The sequence below is a fragment of the Meleagris gallopavo genome, chromosome 7 (assembly GCF_000146605.3).
Source record: "Meleagris gallopavo isolate NT-WF06-2002-E0010 breed Aviagen turkey brand Nicholas breeding stock chromosome 7, Turkey_5.1, whole genome shotgun sequence".
Taxonomy (NCBI): Eukaryota; Metazoa; Chordata; class Aves; order Galliformes; family Phasianidae; genus Meleagris; species Meleagris gallopavo.
In genome coordinates this window covers 12,081,416-12,101,516 of record NC_015017.2, presented here as the reverse complement: position 1 = coordinate 12,101,516, position 20,101 = coordinate 12,081,416, and the positions used below count along the sequence as shown (strand labels likewise).

At 41.2% G+C, this 20,101-nt stretch overlaps 1 protein-coding gene across 4 annotated transcripts in view; it reads right to left on the bottom strand.

Annotated features, from left to right (window-relative positions):
- The window catches only part of INO80D (INO80 complex subunit D), a 38,917-nt gene that overhangs the window by 17,299 nt on the left and 1,517 nt on the right, over positions 1-20,101 (bottom strand). For 2 of the 4 annotated variants that reach the window (XM_010713501.2, XM_010713502.2), the window contains exons 1-5: positions 19,811-20,095; positions 12,209-12,304; positions 11,854-12,100; positions 5,887-6,635; positions 2,739-2,847 (exon numbers count right to left, since the gene is read on the bottom strand). In XM_010713501.2, the coding sequence (XP_010711803.1) occupies positions 2,739-2,847; positions 5,887-6,635; positions 11,854-12,071 (1,076 nt within the window). In that variant the 5' untranslated portion in view covers positions 12,072-12,100; positions 12,209-12,304; positions 19,811-20,095. Of the gene's footprint in view, positions 1-2,738; positions 2,848-5,886; positions 6,636-11,853; positions 12,101-12,208; positions 12,305-19,810; positions 20,096-20,101 lie in introns of those variants that run through there. The other 2 variants (XM_010713503.3, XM_010713504.3) reach the window with 2 other exon arrangements.

Here is a 20,101-nt window from a genome sequence, read left to right as displayed (position 1 = left end):
TTCAAAAGAATTCTGAAAATGCATGCAAGTCATCTAATAAATCATCCAAAGAGCTTCTTCTCAACCTTTCCCTTTAGAACTGTCATGCACAGTCATCAAGGGAATTACCATTGACTTCATGAAGAAAACAAAGGCAGTAAAAAGGGAGAGCAAAAAAAAAAAAAAACAACCTGTGAGCAGGCAAGGATGGGGAGCTGCTCACTTTCTTCTACTCATCTGCTCTGAGAAGCATTCCTGCTGCTGTCTTCAGAGGAGTCAGATGGAAATAGGCACGCTATGATGACTGCCTTTGGCTTGTACTGAATTACGTAGTAATCAATGAAGTGACAGTATTTTTGAAATCCACCTTAACTGTTTCTGTGAGTAGGTGCTTTTAGGGTCCTAAAATACTTCTCCAAAAGTATACTTCTAGATACCATGTACTGGCATTAAGGGAATACATCAAATAGCAATTACAATTCTATAACTTTTCCCATAATTCAAACATTCATACTCATCTAACCATCTGCATGGAATATTTTACCATATTGATTGCACATACAATTAACTTACTATAGGAATGTCTCTTCAAGAAATATTCTAAACTAACAAAGAAGACAAAAACAACGTTTTCAAAGTTAAATGGCATTTCCTGTAGAAGCTAAGAGAAATATTTGGAGCGATCTCCCAAAGGAATAGCAACAAAGACTTTGAGAAGTTCAGTCTCAAATGTATTTAGAAGAAGGTAAAGAAGCAATTTGTTTGAGGGTTATAGTTAATGTGTGTGTTCAGGCACAAATGAAAAAGAAAGAGAGAGAGAGAGAGTGGCTTTAATTTGACCAGCTTAACTAGAAAGACGAGTAAGCAAATTCCCACAGTTTTAGGCATATGTTTTTGGAACCTGACAGCTTTGGAGAACTATTTCCACTGCTTTCCTGCCTTTTTTTTTTTTTTTTTAACCAAAACTCAGAGCACAGGAAGCTGACCAAACCAGGAGCTATCAGACTGAACTGCCAGCAATACAGTATCATTTTGATGAATCAAATCACCCAAGAACTTATTTGTCTTCAGCAGCAGACAGACCAGAGTGCAAAAGCATCCAAGTAAAACATTTCATGTAGAGAAAACCTCTACAGAAGGTTGCAGAACAGAAATAAAAGTTTTAGGAGGCTGACAGCAAGTGCACGTGTCAATGTGTATGAATAAACTAAATCAGGAAAGTTGCTGAGGAGCAGCCAACGCTGGGCAGACTGACTGAAGTACAAAAGCAGCCAGTACTACACAAAAATGTATCCAACAAGAACATTTAATAAACTGTTTAATTCAAATGCATAAAATGCTAGAACAGATCAGAAAGATGTCAAGAAAAGGTATCAATATGAGAAAAGATGAGGAAAAATTCAAAGGAAGTTAAGACAAATAGAAGACAAAATACACACGGATGACCTTTAGAAGTTGATGGAAAAAAAAAGCACTAGGGATCTAAGGAAGAACTAGTTCAAATGTCAAAGAGAAATGAGCATATGGGAGTCATTTGATAGATATATCTGCTTTGAACATTATGTGTGATTTAAAAGATGAACTGAATGTTGCTTCATGTTCTCCCAGAACATTTTGGTTCAGAAGTCACCTTTTAAGTAGAACTAAAGCTTGTGAAAGTTTACTCTCTGACTTTCAATGCCCTAAAAACAATGGTCTTTCATAGTTTCAAAACTCCTTTCTTCTTAAAAAGTAAAAATCTACCCTGTGATTAGGCTTCAATTCACTAAGGGCTCTCAGTACTTGGTATGCTGCTGCCTGTCCTGATAACAGCTCTGTTGCTCACTGTGCAGACATGCTTCAGGGACAGATAGAAGCTTTGGCAAGTCTCAGAATCTCCATTTAACAATGAGATGATGCTAAATGCTACTTAACTGGGATATTTAAAGAATAAATAAAGGGGAGAAAGCTGTAGTATCAAGCAATCCATTAACATACTGAAAGAGAACATCTTTACAGAAACTACAGTCAGACATTATTGAGACCCAATTTCCTTTTGTTAACGGTTTCTTTACAGCAACACACTTGGGATGCTTTGCTTCAACTTTGCACCTTACAACTTATGTTAATAAGGATGTGTATTAATGATATCCTGGTGTAAGTCCAGATTCATGGTTTAGCAGCATAATGAGACCAGTACTGGCCTTTCTGCACCAACAGCTGACACCTGCTCAGACACATCCCTTCCTCCTTTCAGTGCTCCCCACTATTTAACAACAGTTTATTCAACACTTCTTAATTACTAAAAGAAATACCATGCCCTTTGAAAAAAACACATTAAAACAAAATCCTGCACAATTACCATTCGAATTAATGAGTAAAATGCAGTAAGTTTACTAACAAGCTTATTCACAAACAGTAGGGAAGACAAGAAACCAAGAACAACTCCTTTCTCTTGGTTACAAGTCAGGAAATCTCTCTATACAGCAAGACACACAAGTTCATGAATAAACATCACTAAACCCAACTAAATTTAGGCTAATAAGGTTAAATTCTTTCCTGATGCATCCTTCTCACAGGAGACTGCACAGTGGCGTCCACCTTAAGCGAAAGCTGAGGCTGAAGGTAGAACACTGTTTAACAGCTCTTTACAAACGAGTTCAAAAAATCCTTCGTTTCAGCAAAACACATAAGGGTCCAATGACTCCACTGAAATAAATCTCATATTTACATGATTTACTACATCAAGGCCAGCATGAACACTGATGAATCATACTCACTCATGTCTTTCGTAGCCGAGGGTTTCTCGGACAGACCACGCAACCTGGTAAGAGGAAGTTTGCTCTGAATCCTCCAACTCCTCTCCACTGTCTTCAGACCAATCCAGCCCTATGGGAATAGAAAACATGAAAGCTGGGTGAAAAGCGGACCTGCCTCCCACACATCTCTGAACAACCTGTGGCAGAAAAGACAAACGTGTAGCACAGCTTGCAAGCAAAATTATGTTGGATTAAATATATAACATTCTCAATTAGGATGCAAACTTACACTAGCATCTTCATTACAGCGTGCAAACGGCATGCTGATTTATTTCAAATTTGAGTTTTCCTTTTAAAATTCTTCCTAGACTCTTTATCCACAAGCAGTGCAGGTGAAGACACCAGCTTTCTTACCTACAGAAAACGTTACAGCTTTTCTACCAAGCCCATGGAATCTTCACAGATGAGGTAACAATGAAATCCCTGTCACAGAGAACTTACAGCTTGGTAACTTCTAAATCTATATGATCTAAATAAGCCACATCCATTTCTGCTTATGATCTGACCAATGCTCTATGCCAAAACACCCAGAGAGTGGGAAAACTGCGAGACAGAGCAGCATGGGTAGAGAGAGATACACAGCTACACAGGATGCTCTGCTGCTCAGTCTTTGTAATTGCTTGCCAAATGCATATATTAGCAGGAAAACAGAGTCACAAGAAATGTAAATACTGGTGCACTTTTAAAACGGAGCATGCATCAACAGCCACTGTTAGTCAAACTGATGGACTCTGTTATTGGCTTTCCTGTGATATCCTCAGGTGGAAAACATTAGCTGGGCATCTTTTGCAATTTTGCCTGCTCTCTCATCCACATCCAGTAAAATTCTTTCAATCCCTTGCAGCAGGTAGGATAAAAATCCTGCAGCCACATTTACAAGCCACTGTCACTGCTTTTTCATTTCCTCACGCGCTCCTTGAAAGTGGCATAGCAGTTTGGATAGAATTAAAGAACACTTTATTGTTACTGAAAATAAACTAAACAGCTCTATCTGAGATAGTTCTGAAGTCAGATGCTTTCTGTTTGGGAAAGACCTCAGTACTTGATCACCTACATTCTGAGATACAGGCACACATCATTTGGAACACTATCATCAGGAGCCCCTCTATCATTCAGAACTGACATTTCTAGCAGAAAGATTAGAAACCCTGTTTTTCAGCACCTTCAGCATCCTGAAAATATTTTCTTGGTTCCTATCTTTTAAGATATGCATATGAACTAAATTAAGATAGCTTAACACATTTAAGAAAATGCCAGAATTATACTATGTTTTCTACACTCCCCCCTTCCATAAAGTAAGGGGAATACAACCTCACCAGTGGATAAAGACTGAGTGCAATGGATACCACATAACAAATTACCCAACGTTTAAAATTAAAGTCAGAGTTTGGGTTGTTTTCACTTTCAATAGGCAGTGAAGAAACAAAGAGAAAATCTAACCCAGACTCAGCTATACTCACACCAAAGACTGCAGCTATACTAACAACCAATTACATGCTGCTAATAGCACGTACACATACAAAACTGAGTTTCTCTCTTTCAGGGTTCTGCACCACCATCTGTAGTGCTACTTCATCAATAAACACAAATCCTAAAATTTTCCGAACTAGTCTTTAATATCAAGGCATGTTATGAATAAGCAACTTCATTTTCCACTCCGACGTGTTCAATGTGTCAATTCTGTTATTTGCCAAATATGAAATGTTTCGAGTGTGTACACCATTTTTACATTTTATTTTAGTACAGCATTTGCTTAACCCTATATTTGTAGGGTTTCCTATTAAGCCACTTTTTTAGGAAAATGTATTTCCTTCAGTTCAAACATCACATGAGAACGTAAAAGATGAAACACAGAAAGTGGTCTTTCTATGGCATCTCAAAACAGAGGTCACTTTTTAAGCTATTTGATTTTGTGACACATGGAAGTGCCTGTGGAGCTGCCATTCTTCAGAAGACCTGCATTATATGTAGGATCATCAAACAACATTTCTGAAGAACAATGTCCTTTAGAGAATGTTATGGGATGCTAATTATCTTTGAACAAATAGTCAAGCTATCCCGTGAGTGCCAAAGGGCAGATCTTGACTGCAAATTAAAAAAAGGTTAATTGAAACAGCAAAAATTACAGATGTTTGCAATTAAGTATGATGTTCATATAAGTACTTCCAGATTTATTTGAAGTCTTAAAAAAGAATGATCATAAATGGTATTCCTATTCTAATATCACACTCTGACCTCTGTTCGTGTTCTTCCTGTCAGTATTCTACTAGTTAGGACAGCACAGTCTAAAACTAAGCAGAAAAGCAAGGTAATTTTGGAGTATGAGGGACATGTCAAGGAAAGCCAGGTGTACCTGAGTTTGTATTCAGCATCAGACAAATAAGCCCTGAGGTCAGCTGCCTTTTTTGAAGCTTCATAGAGCACTACTGCCATAGCAGCAAGCTGGTTATTTTCACTTACATTTTTGCAAGCAATAAGTGATTATCACAGTTTCTAGATAATAAGGAAGGAGGAAACTATTTCATGCAGATAAGACCCCATCTCTCCAACTACCTTTATAAAGTTACTATTTTCCTCCCAGCACAATGACACCCCTCTTTTGCTGAGCCATGTTCTGTACACAACTGGGTCCAATCTAGAAAAACTCCCTTGTGCTCCAACTCTCCTAGCCAAGTCTACCATAAATTTGGATCTGCACTGAATGATGGGCCAAATATCTCAACTTTTACTTGCACTTATTTTGTAACTTGCAACTTGTCACACATTTAACTTTGTCTAGTCTCCAACGACCCTTTACTAAGCAAGCTGCAAATCTTCTATACAATGCGTATGTCGTCAAGCAATGCTTTCTATACCTCAGTTTGATTTCTCAAACGATTAATGGGACACTACAAGAATGAACAGCTAAAGCGCCATTAACCGTACGTAACAGGTCCAGGCATCCCTCCATAGAGAATGCAGGTAACAAAAAGACAAAGTCATCACCTAGTGCAGGTTTATTTCATACAGACCACACATGAAAGCAGGACAGAGGTAGGAGGACATTCCTCTTTGGTGTTCTGGTTTGAGGATAAGAAAAGAAGAAGCAAGGCATTTATTATCTACCCACCTAGGTGTGGAAACAGATCAGTGTCCAGCTGCTGTTTTCGAGTGCACAGTTTCACCAGTCTCTGTAGCCGGCTCATGCAGGACGAGTGCGGAGAAAAGGCTGTGGCTTTCATTAGGACCCGATCAGTCCTTGGAGGGTCCGTGACGGGAGCCCTAGCAGGTGGCAGGAGAGGCAGAGGTCTCTTGTTAGACAACTGCCAGGCTTGTGCTATAGTGTGTGTGGTGGGTGCCACTCCCTGCATTGGTAGGCTGGTGTTCGGAGGTTGAGGTGACTTGCAGACTATGCCCTGCGGTAGCCCTGTTGGCTTTAACAAAGCTGATGAAGGTGGCAGATGGGAGTGCTGCTGCTGCAGAGGCTGCTGCTGCAAAGGTGCAGGAAGGGGGCTAAAGTGCTCTTGGCGAACTTTTAAAATCTCTGTCTCTCTCTGGCGCTGCCGGTTTTGAGCCAACTTGCTCTGCAACTTTTTCCTCACCGTTGCCCCTTTCTTTAGGTCATCATCCTCCTCGTTGAAAGCAAAGGGGTCTTCTAGTTCTGCCTCCAGGTAGTGGAGAGGAAGCCTAGCCCCAGGAGGGGAGAGGGACATCCCGTCCAGTCCATTGGGCATCTTCAAGGCCAGGGTGGGCATCGTCAGACTGAGGGCCATAGTATCCATCTGGTGCCTGACCTTTACCTCCTCTATGGGATCATTCTTTTTCTTCCTCTCCTTTTTCGGTATAAAGCCAAGTACCTGCAGGTGGCTGTTGCAGTACCTATGAAAAGTAAAAGCAGCAGTTCCTAATTCAGTTCCTGCAAGTAAAACCTGAAGTAAACAGACCTCACCAAGGGGAAACCTACACACAACTTGAGAAATTAGATCAAAACACAGGAGATTTTACACAAATCGTAAACAACTCCTAATACAACAGATAACTGTGATGTTCCCAACCTATAACAAACTTTTCCAAGTGACAATGTCACTTTCCTATTCATAGAAGACTCTCGCAGTATATTCTAAGTATTTACATTCTAGTACGGTAAATAATCAAAACCCAAAGTGAACGAAACAAATGGACTGATACATAAAAAAGTAATAAAGAACTCAAGCCCTTAACTGATCATACAAAACCATTTCAAAAGCTCCCAGGAAAGAGTACACCGATGACTACTTCCTTCATTTGGCTGTTCTTACCCTGGAATTAGTTGTTTTCATCAACACACACATCATTGTTACGAATCCCACTGTAGTAGGGAATGGTTTATCATGGGGACAATCTCACTGAGATACTTTCTAAGAAGGGTCAGTATTTGCACTTAATGAAAAAAAATAGCTTCATGTTTAAGCTCTGTTTAGTAATTTAACATAAAAAATTTGTAGCCAAAGGATTAGTGGAGTGCTCTTCAAATAAAAATCTGGTTTAAAAGAAATTCTGTGTTTCTGGAAAACACAGTGCCAAGAATATATACATACAACCCACAAATAGAGGTTTCAAGTTCTAATATAAAAGAGTTGCGATTTATAGGTGTAGACAGCATACTAAGAAGTAAACAATTAATTTCTGTCTGTTTAAAACAAGCAGGCAATGGAGATATAGCAATCACAATCCTACATTTTCCTGCTTTTCCTACAATCCTGCTTTCATAAAGGCAGGACTTCCTGTCTCTGTAGAATGCCCCAGTTATGAGGCTTCTGTCCTTTGCAGATCCCATCTACAATCGCAGCTTACAGATGAAAACAAAGATACGATAAAAGAGTGATGTCTATGTCATGGTATTTTTGGACAAGATAAGGAAATATCCATGAAAGTATTCTTTAAAGTCTTCTCAGTATGATAGAGTAGAACAGAGCATCCTGTAAGGGACGTAACCTGAGAAAATCAAGTTTTGTGGAACAAAAAAATAAAAAAGAAATGATTGCTGGTCTTTATGAGGAAAAAAAAAAACAAAACAAAAAAGGCCAAGTCAACCCCCACCACATTGACTATTTCAGTTTAGCAGCTTTCAATTTGTCACCCTGTCCCTAAAGAAGCAATATGCGAATGTTTTCTCAATGGTCCATAAAAGGCATAAATGTAAATTCCAATATACCCATTAACAATCTCCATATAGGTAATGCCTTGAAGGGTCCATACCCATAAGGATTTACAAATCAAAAAAGGCTGAAAAGCTTTGCTACATATTACTGTCTAAATAATTTCTTCATTACATTAAGTCAAAAGTAATAAATAAATGAGACAAGCTGAAGTCCTTATTGGAACAGACTACAATTCTGTAAATTCATACTGAGAGATGCACTTCCAAAAATTAAATTCTTTAATGAGGGCTCAGCAAAGCTTCCCTTAAAGTCAATAGCATTATTCATGTAATTAAAATTAAGCACTTTCTTAGCATTTTGTTTGAACAAGACTGAGATCAGTTAGGACAGCACTTTTAGTATGACAGAATAAAAACCACAAACAGACAAGACAAGTACAACGGATTTTTCTTTCCTTAATACCATAAAAATGAGAGCTTTGCTCACTTTGAATGCTTCCCTTTTACTGTTCAGAACTTATATTGCCACCTTGTGCTTGTGCGGGAGCAAGGAGGTAAAACTGGAAAGGAAAGAGAAAGCCAAATATAGCAAAAGTAAATAAACCCATGGAAAGGTAGTAGGCTTCTCTCTGAGTTTTAGGCTGCTAAGTCTTTTGCATGTTTAACTCTAACTCTCCTCTCTGTTTTACACAACAGAGAATAAAACTGTGATTCTTACAACTGACCACGCTTCATCAGCAAAAGCCAGCAGTATCTTGCACAGATATCTCCTCTGACACAAACCTACAGCTGGCAGGCTACATCATAAAAACACAGATCACACACAGGTGAGCCTGCACATGGACTTCCCTCCCTGCAGGCTCCAGGACAGCTTGGGAGCAAGCCTTGTCTCAGACTGGCCCACACTGTAGAGCCAGGAGCAGGCAATAAGTGGCTCTGCTGGAACCCACCAAGGGCCAGCCAAGCCGAGCAGGAGGTTCTTCAGATCGGAGACAAGGCCAGGGAAGCAGATCATGCTCCACAGAGGCAGGCTACTGGGAGGACAGGACTAGCACCTGGAAGCAGCACCGTGCCTTTTGCATGGCCCTGAGCATGATGCCAGGAGTGCCAAGCTGGCCCTGCACGCAGCTGGTGTTGGAGTGTCTGTCTCAGTGGCACAGCTTGTCATTTCCAAAACCTTGCGAGTTATTCTCAGCTTCCAGTATCATGCTGAGTACCTAATATAGTTTCTTTCCCCTTCCTTATTCAGCACTAAAGGCATTTATTCTGGTCCAGGTGAGGACAAATGCAAATCAACATACACAGTAAAAGCAGTGAGTTGATATCTATTAAAGCTACCTCTACACACAGCTCACAAAGGCTGTGCAGGCTTTAGGCAGACAGCTTTCCACATCGTGGGAAAGACAGGAACCCAGAAAGCCAGGTTTTCTACCTACAACTGCATCCTGCTTCCCAGTACCTCCCAGGTTTCTATTGGGTTTAGTCACTTATTTTAAGGAATAACTAACTAAACTGGAGAGTTGCTTGCACATTATTTACAGACTCTTGAAAGAAGAAAATTAAGAGATAAAATGGAATTTAAGCAAGCTACATTGTAAAAAATCTATACTTTCAAAACATAAATAAACTGAGCGTCACAATCTGTGAGTGCATTTGGACAACAAAGAATGGGGAGACATATTCAGGAAGAATCACAGGTGCACTGCCCACCTGTGTATTTCTTTAAAAAAAACAAGATAAAGAATAAAGAAATTAAACTTCAATTAAGGTAATGAAGTCACGCGCTATTAATAGCTTTAATTTGAGGAAACTTAATGGTTAATAAGAAATTTAATAATATAACAGCATATTAAACATCTTTGTGGCGGATGCCAACTCATTTGTCAGGGGTTAAGGGATAATTATTTTTAATTATCTGTGGACAGACTAGGATGTTTTGGCATATAATGCGTGCAGCCTGTTAAGACATTCCATTTTTTATAATCTTTAAGAATATATAAGAACGTAGCTGTCAAAGTATCATACAGCCTGCTTCTGATCACAAAACGTGTCTCAAACTGACAAAATGACCATCTGACAGTAATTTTGTAAACAGAAAATTAAAAGCTACGAGCAGAGAACTCAGATACAGCAAACATCTTTATACTGAGTGGAGTGTGAAAGAAGTCTCTTAAGACACAGATACAGGTTTGCCTGCCAAAAAAAACTGTTTCGAGCAGGCACAGTTTTATCACTAGCATTCATCAAATCTTATTGTTCAAACTAAGCTCCGCCCTGAGAAGCAGCCTTTTAAAATATTCTTTCCAACGATCACACCCTCTCATTTGAAATTAAAAGTTTATTTTCCCCTTCAGACACCTGCTGTCCTTTTCAAGCACTCTAATGTGACACTCGACATGCAGTCGAATAATTCTAATATAACATACACCAGATGTCATGACCACACTTCACTTTAACTTGAGAAAAATCAAAAAGAACAAAGTGTGAACTCAATTCAAGGTGTAAAGAAAAATCTCAAATTCCACGGGAACATATGAGACCTAAAAAGTGTCATTAAGTAGTATTATTTCTATTGTTTTTGAGTGCGACCCTGCTAAACAGCGACGTGGGCTCAGTTGGCTCTTCCATCTGAAATGACAGCATATCATTTGCTCAATTTCCATGATCATTTTTGTGAGTTTATTTCAAAGAGCCTCAACTGTACAGTAGCAAAGAAAGAGTCACCGACTGTCAAACTGCAGCTTAAAGTTATTCATCTTGTGCCATTTGAGCATTTGCCCTACAGCTTTTGACAAACATTCGTGTTGTTTTCTCACTTCATCAGTCTCCTCAAGTGAAATGGCAGGTGAAGTGCAAGTTAATTTAGAGCACAGTCCAACTGTTGTTTCAGACAAGAGAGGGAGCTGTGAGCCGAGGAGGAAGTTATACGTAGGGCACAGTGGGAACACTGCTAATAATGCAAAAGGTTAGTGAATGGCAGCTAATAATGTGAAAGGTCAGTGAAGAGTGGTTTGATTCTTTTTTGGCATATTTTGTTTATATTTTACTTTTAAAAATATATATTTCTAACAGAATAAGCCCCAGGTAGTTAACACACACATTAATTAAATACTGTTGTAGTGGCAAAACCTGCAGCAATGAGTGAAAAATTAAAGTTGCATACACCTTACAGACAGCATCAGACAAATTCTGCTATTTCACCCCAAGAGCAAGAAAAAATGCCCTTATGGTTACAGTACGAGCTGCAATTCAGGAAGCCTGGTTTGAATTCCCGGCTCTCCAACAACTGCAAGCACTATCTCTTCCAAGCCATTTCATATTGAGCACCTCAGGCATCTTCATTTGGGCAGGGATGGGGAGAGAAAGGGAAGGAGTAGAGAAGAAAATGAGCAAACAGCACTTTTGTAGCCGACTGATCTGTTACCAAGTAACACGTGCTTTATTCCAGTAATACACCACCACAGATCAGCAGCAAAGCAAGAACACGGAGTTGCAACTCTGCATTCGCCCCTATGCATCACTGCTCCCTAAGCCCAGAAGGCACGCGTTTTCAGTTGTTTGTCCTGTAAAAGTAGACAGAAGCATGCTTTTGCCACAGTTGGCCAAATAGGCAGGGCCCTTTAAGGGCGCAGACTATGAGTGACAAAGCAAGCAAATCAGAACAGCAGATACTGCATAGCAAATTTGATCCACACTTTATAGTAAATTTAAGCAAAGCAACAAACCCTCCTGAAAACTTCCTTGAAAGCAAATTACTGCTCTCTTCAAATACTTGATTCCCACAGAAAATAGAATAAAGTTTATGGTCTTATAACAAAACCTTCAAAGAAACATCTTGGAATTCAATTCACCCAAACCAGTTCCTCCTTCATCCTGAAACCAGGCAGCATCTTAAAAAGAAACTCATGCCTACATCCCAGCCAGTTCCCGCATCGCAGGTGGGCAACCACAACTCACCTACGGTCCTCAGATTTGGGGATGGGGTTGGTGCAGCGTTGGCTGTTATACTTGGCCACATATTCACATTGCTTGAAAGGGGCAGTCTTGTCCTCCAGAACGTGTCTGATACAGAAGGCGTAGCCGTTAAGTCGCCTCTGCTTGCACAGTTTGGGGCTATACGAGCACAAGGGCTTATTGTCAACCTCAGAGAAGTGTATGTGTTTGCCTTCATACATCACGTGACTCTATTCCTTGTGAACATCAGCTGAAAGAGCCAAAATATTAAGATAAATCACATCAGGAAAAAAAAAAATGCATTTAGTTCTAGATTGTGTATTTCAGTTTGATGCTAAAGAGAGAACCAAAACAATACCTGATTTTAAATCTTCTGTACCATATCAGTGTTAAGAGAGAGCCCCAAGGACACCACTATCCTGGAATGATGATGAATCAAGACGATGTGGATTGTCTACGGAAAACATCAAAAAGGTCAAGGTCAGTCAGAATTAAATAGATAGGATCATACTGCTTAGTAAGTGGCCAGATGTGGCCATTCACCTGTGGTTCAGCTGGCATCCAATAAGCCAAACCCACCAGCATGACAGCTTTCAACAAGCAGCCACAGAGCTTTGGAAACCATAAAAGGAAAAAATGTTGACTGTCACCACGTTTAAACCTGCTAAACAAAACTCCACTTGTATACCACAAAATGATCAGGGGCTACAAGTCAGAAAAGGTTAAGCAACAAATCAGATCTCCTGCTTTCAGGAATCAAGCTGAAAGCTGATGTGACATTAACTCGTTTGAACGCAGAAAGGTTCTCCTTCAAGAATCTCTGCTTACAAAAACGCTGGGGACTATCCTCGCCCTACCAAATATTAATTTTCACAGGCAGCATAGGAAAGCCTTTTATCTTTGTAAGATGTCTTTATCACACCTGGTAAACAGACTGATGATCTTGTAGCTGCCCACACCTTTTGTAAGCAAAAGCTTCAGGTGAGTGCAGACATTAACGATGCCAGAGACAGTACTCCCAATGACCCCAAGAGGGCTGAAATACCACTTCAGCAAGAGCCCGTCTTCTTCCCCGCTCCCACAAACAGAATCCAACAGTGCTGCAAAATAACAAAACCATGAAATCTTCCAGTACTTTTCCATTTCCAACCACTATGAAGTCTTTAACAATCATTTTTCTTAAAACACACATGCACAAAACCAAAGCTGCATCAAGAAAACACGAACAGTGCACACAACCTGCAGCTCCCTGCTATGCCCAGCTCAGGCTGCCAAAAGCCCCTGGCGCTTGGGAAGGCCATCCTGAACCACAGAATGCATACGCAGTGTATTCAGTACTCACTGCAGGTGTGTTATACACCAAGCAAAGGAACGCACATAGAGGTGAGAGATGTGCAACAACTGCACAGATTACCAACTCAACCAACTTACTTTGAGCGTGCCACATGGCAAGGAAAAGATGGCAAGGAGGGAGGGGAGGCTCCAGTCTCTGCAAGGAAGATATTTCTTCCCTAGGGAAGCAGTCTCTCCCCGCTAAAGAAAAGCACCTTGAGAAGATGATAAGTACCACGGCAGCTGGGGATCTTGAAGTCACTAGGACAGAACTAAACACCCTACCATACTTCCAGCAGCAAACTGCATAAAGGAGATATTTCCACTAGCTGTAGGAGCAGGACAGAAGGTAGCACTGAAAATTTAAAAAGCGCAATTATTTAAATAGTTTTATAAGTGCAGTGCAGCACACACAATGGAGACCTGTTACAAAACATGGTGCAAATATCAGAGACCCAATCAATCATTTGACAGTAAGGACTGTCCCACATCTCCTCTCCATGCACAGTCCCGTTTCCAGGTACACAGACCAGCAGCACCCAGAAGGCAGTCCTGGCACTTTGCTTACAAACAGTGAGAGCATGAGCACAGACATCAAATCTGCTTCCCACTGCTTTCCCCTCAGTGCAGGGCAGCATAGGAAGGTGCACACTCCATATAGCCAAAACTGACAGCTGAAGCGTGACCCTTTGCAACACATCCATCCTCAAAGCAACAACGTGAAAGGAAAGGAAATCCCATGTTACCATGCCTAAATAGTAGCAAGGTGACCTAGGTGCAGGTCCCATGTGCTTGACAGACAGCCTCCTCCATTACTGAGGTAGCAAAAGTAATTAAACAAGTCTAAATGAATTGCATCTCTTACACTGAATGAAGCTGACAAAGTCTTTTGCCCCAGAGTTTGCTGCTCTCCACAGTGACCCAAAGCTTGTCCTGGTGACAGACTGGGCAGGATGAAGGACTGGACAGTGCACGTCCATCTTGCAAGGATGGGGTGACGCACATGCTGCTATTTCTTTCTGCCGTGTTTACCCCCACCTCTTAAGCCACTGCTATCATGCTCTGCAGAGTTTCGTACTGACCGGTGACCTCCTTCTCCTTTGCACAATGCAGCCACATTTCTTGTCTGAAGGTTATCAAGCAGCAGAGCAAAGAGAGCTTTTCAGAGTAGTTCCAAAGTAAATAAGACAAAACACGTATCTGGGTTCCTCGGTTAAGTTTTGGGGAGAAAAATGCTCCGCAGTTCCCAGCCGCTGTAATCTTGGATTTATTCCTGTGCCCCGTCTTATTTTTTGGACTTAACTCATAATTAAGTCTTATTTTTGCACTTATATTTGTAAGTGACCGCGTTGAGGCAGGCACAGCATTTTCCATCTCACTTGTCTGAAAGATACAGCCCACAATCACCATGCCGTATGAAACACTGAAGCTGGGACAGCAGCAGTAATCCTCAGGGAAACCCCTGAGCTCATACATATATTCTGGGGTCTTTATTTACACTAAGAAAAGCTCACAGAAACGAAACCAAATTCAAAATCCTGCTAGGGACTGATCAGTGCAACTACAGAGTAATGAAAGAAAAAAAAGCTAACGCACCCAGCAGCCAATGTTACACGGGGAAATTACAGCAACCCTCACAAACCACGTGAGACGATACACGTCTGATGGGCAGGCTGCTACACAAACCCTGGAAAGGCAGCAGTGCTGCATGGATATGCCGACAGACTCAACTCACACCAAGCCTACAAAGAGCCTTTTCTTTTTGTTCTCTGCCACATACAAGTGCTCAACGAGCATGGACACATGGCACTGAGGGTTATGGTTAGTGGGCATGGTGGGGCAGGCTGGGATTGGACCAAGATGATCTTAGAGGTCTTTTCCATCCTTAACAGATGTATATATAAAACAAAGACTTCTTAATTTATCAATTCTGATTTCATCTGTTGTAGTGCTTTCTTTGAAACAACATAAGAGTTGTTAGCAGAGTTTTTTGCAGCGACACAGAAAGCAGCACAAGCGCAGCACAGGCACATGTCACTTAACTGAGAGAACTGAAACTACGCTTAGCTAAACGGTGGGTGGGGAGAAAATATTTTTGTCCCATAGGATTCAGCAGAGATGACGGAAACATGGACTTCCCGTGGAAAACGAAATGCTCGAGCAGCTGTACCTTGCCGCACAACTCTCAGGGCGCAAACCCTTCTGGACGTTGTTTTGGGGTCCGCAATTATACTCCACATTGCAGCTGCAGAGAGGTTCAAAACAAACTCAATTTAAGCAAGCATGTCTTTAGACTGGCTCTAGCCACAACCCACAAATGAGAAACCAGAGGCTACTATTGGAGGAACCCACATTTTCCTTAAACAACTGCTTCTAAGCATAACATTTTGAGAGTAAGAACAGAAGAATTCAGAAATCTATCACTGCCAAGTGACATAGGATATGACCAAGGTTTTAAACATCCTAATGGCAGGGGATAAGTGACTACAGAATGGTCAAGTGACAAGTCACACAATGTTAGAACTACGGGTGCCTGGGGAAGTCAGCATGAGATTGACTCAAAACACAGGAAAGAAGTACTTCTCTATTGCTGCTGCTCACAAGTAGTGAGCCATTGGAACTCACTGTCACAGAGGCTGAGGGAGCAGGCAGCATCATCGAGTTCTGAAGGCAAAAGAAAAGTTTATAGAGCGTGACCACTGACGCTAAAAGTGGGCAGTGATGTACCTGCTAGCACACCCAACTTAATAAACACAGATGCTGGAGGAACAAAAGAAGAAAACGTTTAAAAGAAGTTGGGCTTTCATATTCTGCCCCAACTGCATCAGTTCTTCCCACTGTCCAAGACAGAACTGCGGGTTGTATCAATCCCTGAGCTTAACCAAGAGGGTATTCCTATATTCTTACAAGCTTGCCACTAACATCTGTCATTTGGTAACATATTCATGTCTTACACCTGAGCAGATGACTGGAAGAAAATCTCCTCCTTCTGGTAAAAGCCCTGTCCAGGCATGCAAAGGGCAACAAACCGTGCATCCCAGCAAGGCCTTCACGTGAGGACAAGCAGGACGCATAGCAAAGCCACACTGTGACATAACATGTGGTTTGCAAAGTGGCTATGAAAAGACAAATGAGACTTAAATATACACATGCACACACCTGCACAGCTGCCAGTGCCTGCTGCCAGGCATAGGAGGGAGCCAGCACACAGCCACTGTCAGTGCTCACAAGCAGGCATAACGGGCTCCCTCACAGTGCACACTGGCTCCAAGTCAGCATTATCTCTTCCAATACAGTTAAACGTTCCTTCAGAGAAGGCAGAAAACACCACCACAGCCAGTCTTGGGGAAATCTCTGTGAGATCGTACTGAGTACCAGCACTGTGTCATACAGAAATTGGTACTTGGCATCACCTGTGTTCTACAGAGAAGTTAATGGCCTGGCCACTATTACTGAAGCCAAAGTATTACAACCCCAAATCCAATCAGCAAGCCTGAGAAAACACCACACAGAAAACATCAGAATGTTTCAAACCATGTGGGTTAGATCCACTGTCAAATGTATGCTCAGAATTTGACATTCAACCTAAGTGAGACCAAATTAGGCAACGGAATCCCCAAATGCATTGTAAATTGCAATGAAATTATTATATGTCAACAGTTAAAAGATGTATAATTAAGAGGACTGAGCTCAGAGGTTCACACATCGCATATGAATAACATCTCTTTAATTGTGACTTTTAACTGTGTTCTTTGAATTCTTAATACCAGCACAGACTTAATGCTGTACAGTTTGGTGTGTTCATGTCATCTCACAGACTAGGTGCAATTGCCTACACGTGCCCAAAAACATCACCTTGGGGCCAGAAAGCAGAACTCTGATCTCCACAAACCTCAGATTTTCCACAAACAGCATAAATAGCAGTTCTGCTGATTCCTTGATTTGACCAAGAGAGAAAAATTCCCTGTGCTTCCACTGCCTGATCCTTTTTGCTGAGACTGACAATAAACACGTGGATCTGAACATGCTGTTGGCAACTTGTAATTTAATCCACTCAGAGTGGAACAGAAGCCATAAGAGTCATTACAAAATGACACACATTTAAAACTACCTTACCATAAAACTGTCCAGTCAGTACTAGTAAAACCTGTATTATTAGAAAGAAGGCTGCCCCCTCCTTGGAAGCACTGAAGTCCAGGCTGGATGGGGCTTTGAGCAACCTGGTCTAGTGGGAGGTGTCCCTGCCTATAGCAGGGGGTTGGAACTAGGTGATCTTAAGGGTCCCTTCCAATCCAAACCATTCTGTGACTCTATGACTCCTTTTCTTCCTATTTCATATCTAGAGACAAGTATCTCTCTGAGAAGTACTCTGTTTTATCAAAAGAAGCTGTACCACATCTAATTGTGGTCACCACTGACACCACAGAGTTGTAGTTTCTGTCCCTGTTCTATGACTTAACCCCAATTTTGGCTTACTTCTCAATCTAATGATAACGTCGTACCAATCCAAGCCTGCTTTAAACCCAGAAAGAGTCCTATCAGTAAAAGCATCCAATTCAAGACAGAACACTGGGAGGTAACCAAGGTAAATAAAGTCAGCTATAGGAGTTCTCATCTCTCTACTAACTAGTGCACAGTCTTAGCTCAAGAAGACCTCTGAAGACCCCACACAAGTGACAAAGACACTGCACACACACGCAAGAACTGGGACGAACCTACCCCCAAGATGCAGGCACTGAGCATACGAGATCCTATTGGATACTTTTAGTTCCCGCCTGGAATCACATTTTGAACTAGTTTTCACATGTGGAAATCTACCTAGGAAGACAGAAGCAGCAACATTGTCCTCATTCTGCCTTCTTAGAAGGCGCATTACTTCAACTCTGCAAAAAGGCAATATATATTGCATAAAGGTGTCCAACGTATTAATGAAAAAGCAACTGCATGTTTTAAGCAACACTGATAATATGAATTACTTTTCATGATACAGCAGAGTAAATACATAACTAAATTTGAGTATTATCGCTAATAGTAACTAAATAACATACAGACTTGTGAGAAGTCCCAGTCAACAACAGAACAAGTAACAGAAAAAGTAACTAAGGAGAGAGGAACAAATACTTTATGTTCAAAACTGTGCAAGTTGCTGATTTTGTTTTCCTACACAAAATAAACTTCAGCAGGAATAGTAGAAACTTGGGTTTCAAGGAGGAAAGATGATCAGTAGTAACATTTGTTACTGAAATTTGTAGCCAAGAGCACATTCCTATAGATTTCAGTGTAACATTTCCTAAATATGGCTATTCCTCCTCTGAGGCTCCAGACTGGTTCCCTATCTCAGAAGCCTTTTGAACAAGGATTGCTCTATCTGACCCAGTCCAAGGCCCCCGTCCTGCAATCACATCCACACAACACGATCCTCATGCTTGCACAGAAGCACACTTATTTCAACATGGCTATAAACAAGCCCAGGGATTGCCAGGGCGACAGACTGCAGAAAGAAGGTCTTCAGACACAGCAATAAATGGGACATTTAAGGAATTGCAACATCGCAAAAACGCAAACTAAAATGATATCTCAAAATATCTAAACCATGATCCAGAGAGAAAGAACAGACTAAAATATAACACAATGTACCTTATATTTGTACTTGAGTTAAAAAAACAAACACAAAACAAAACAAAAAAAACAAAACAACCCTAAGTCTAAACCTTTTATTCATCGAAATAGGAGCTAACTGGCACTCGCGTACGAGGTTAAAAAAAACACTTCTGCCTTATTTTTAGTCCAGGTGGTGCATAGACAACAAACTTATTTTCACACAATACAGGAATATAATTCTTGCTTCAGTAGGAATACTCAGTAAGTAAAATAAAGCAGCAGAGCTCCTCACAGAGCTGCCTTTCAGCAGTTATAAGCAATCAGAATTTCTATGTTGCATTACAATAAATTTCTGCTTCCTGAGGACCTGCCATACTGCGAAAACATGGTAATACATGCAACTCTGTAGGACCAGGCCCTACATACAGCTCATTCATTCATCATGAAAGTACTCAAACATCAAAATTACACCTACTAAGTAAATTTGGGGTTGCTTTCTGTAGGCAATTTAGCTTTACAATTAATAAAATCTGTCTTACGCATGTATATAATACAAACAAATCACATACAAGGCTGAAGATGGTTGCAACAATGTCACTAGGCTGCAAGTGACAGCTACACAGGCAACACTGGTGCTGGGGTTTACCCATCCACAGTAGTACCCGGTTGGTATGGTTTGAGTGGCACTGCTGGTACAAGTGGTGCCCAGAGGACACAGGACACTCAGCAGGAAGGGAACGATGCGCTGTCCTAAATTTGCCACTTTTAAGTATACCAATCGTCAAAAATTGAGAGCAGCCTTAAAATAAACTCTCATATGTTGTTAAGTAACGAAGTTAGAACTAACTATAGATCTACATATTTTAATCAGATGGTGTAATATAAAGCTGTAAGTTGTTACTGTCATTCTCAAAACATATTCAAGGTTACTTGTACAAAGCAATTAGCCTTCTGAGCAAAAAGGCATTTTAAGGAACATTTGAACAAAAGTATGCATCTCCAGCATGAGAAACCGGAGCTGATTCACCTGTGCAGGGTGAAGCGTATTGGTTGGCTCTCCAGTGGGCTCACTTCACAACTACAGACGGTCCCTTCCCTGGAAAAAAGCATCCTTTCATTTCCCGCTCCCGGCAGCAGCAACTCAGAGGCAACCGATGCCCCTCACTTGTCCCTCTACGGCCCACACCATGTCCGTCTCCACAGCTGAGGATGTGGGACAGGGCCGGAGACCATGTTCGAACCGCCCCGGTTGGAATGGGGCCTCGAGGGGGGTCCCCTTCCCAGGCTGCGGGGTCAGGGCCATCGCCCCAGCTCGGCG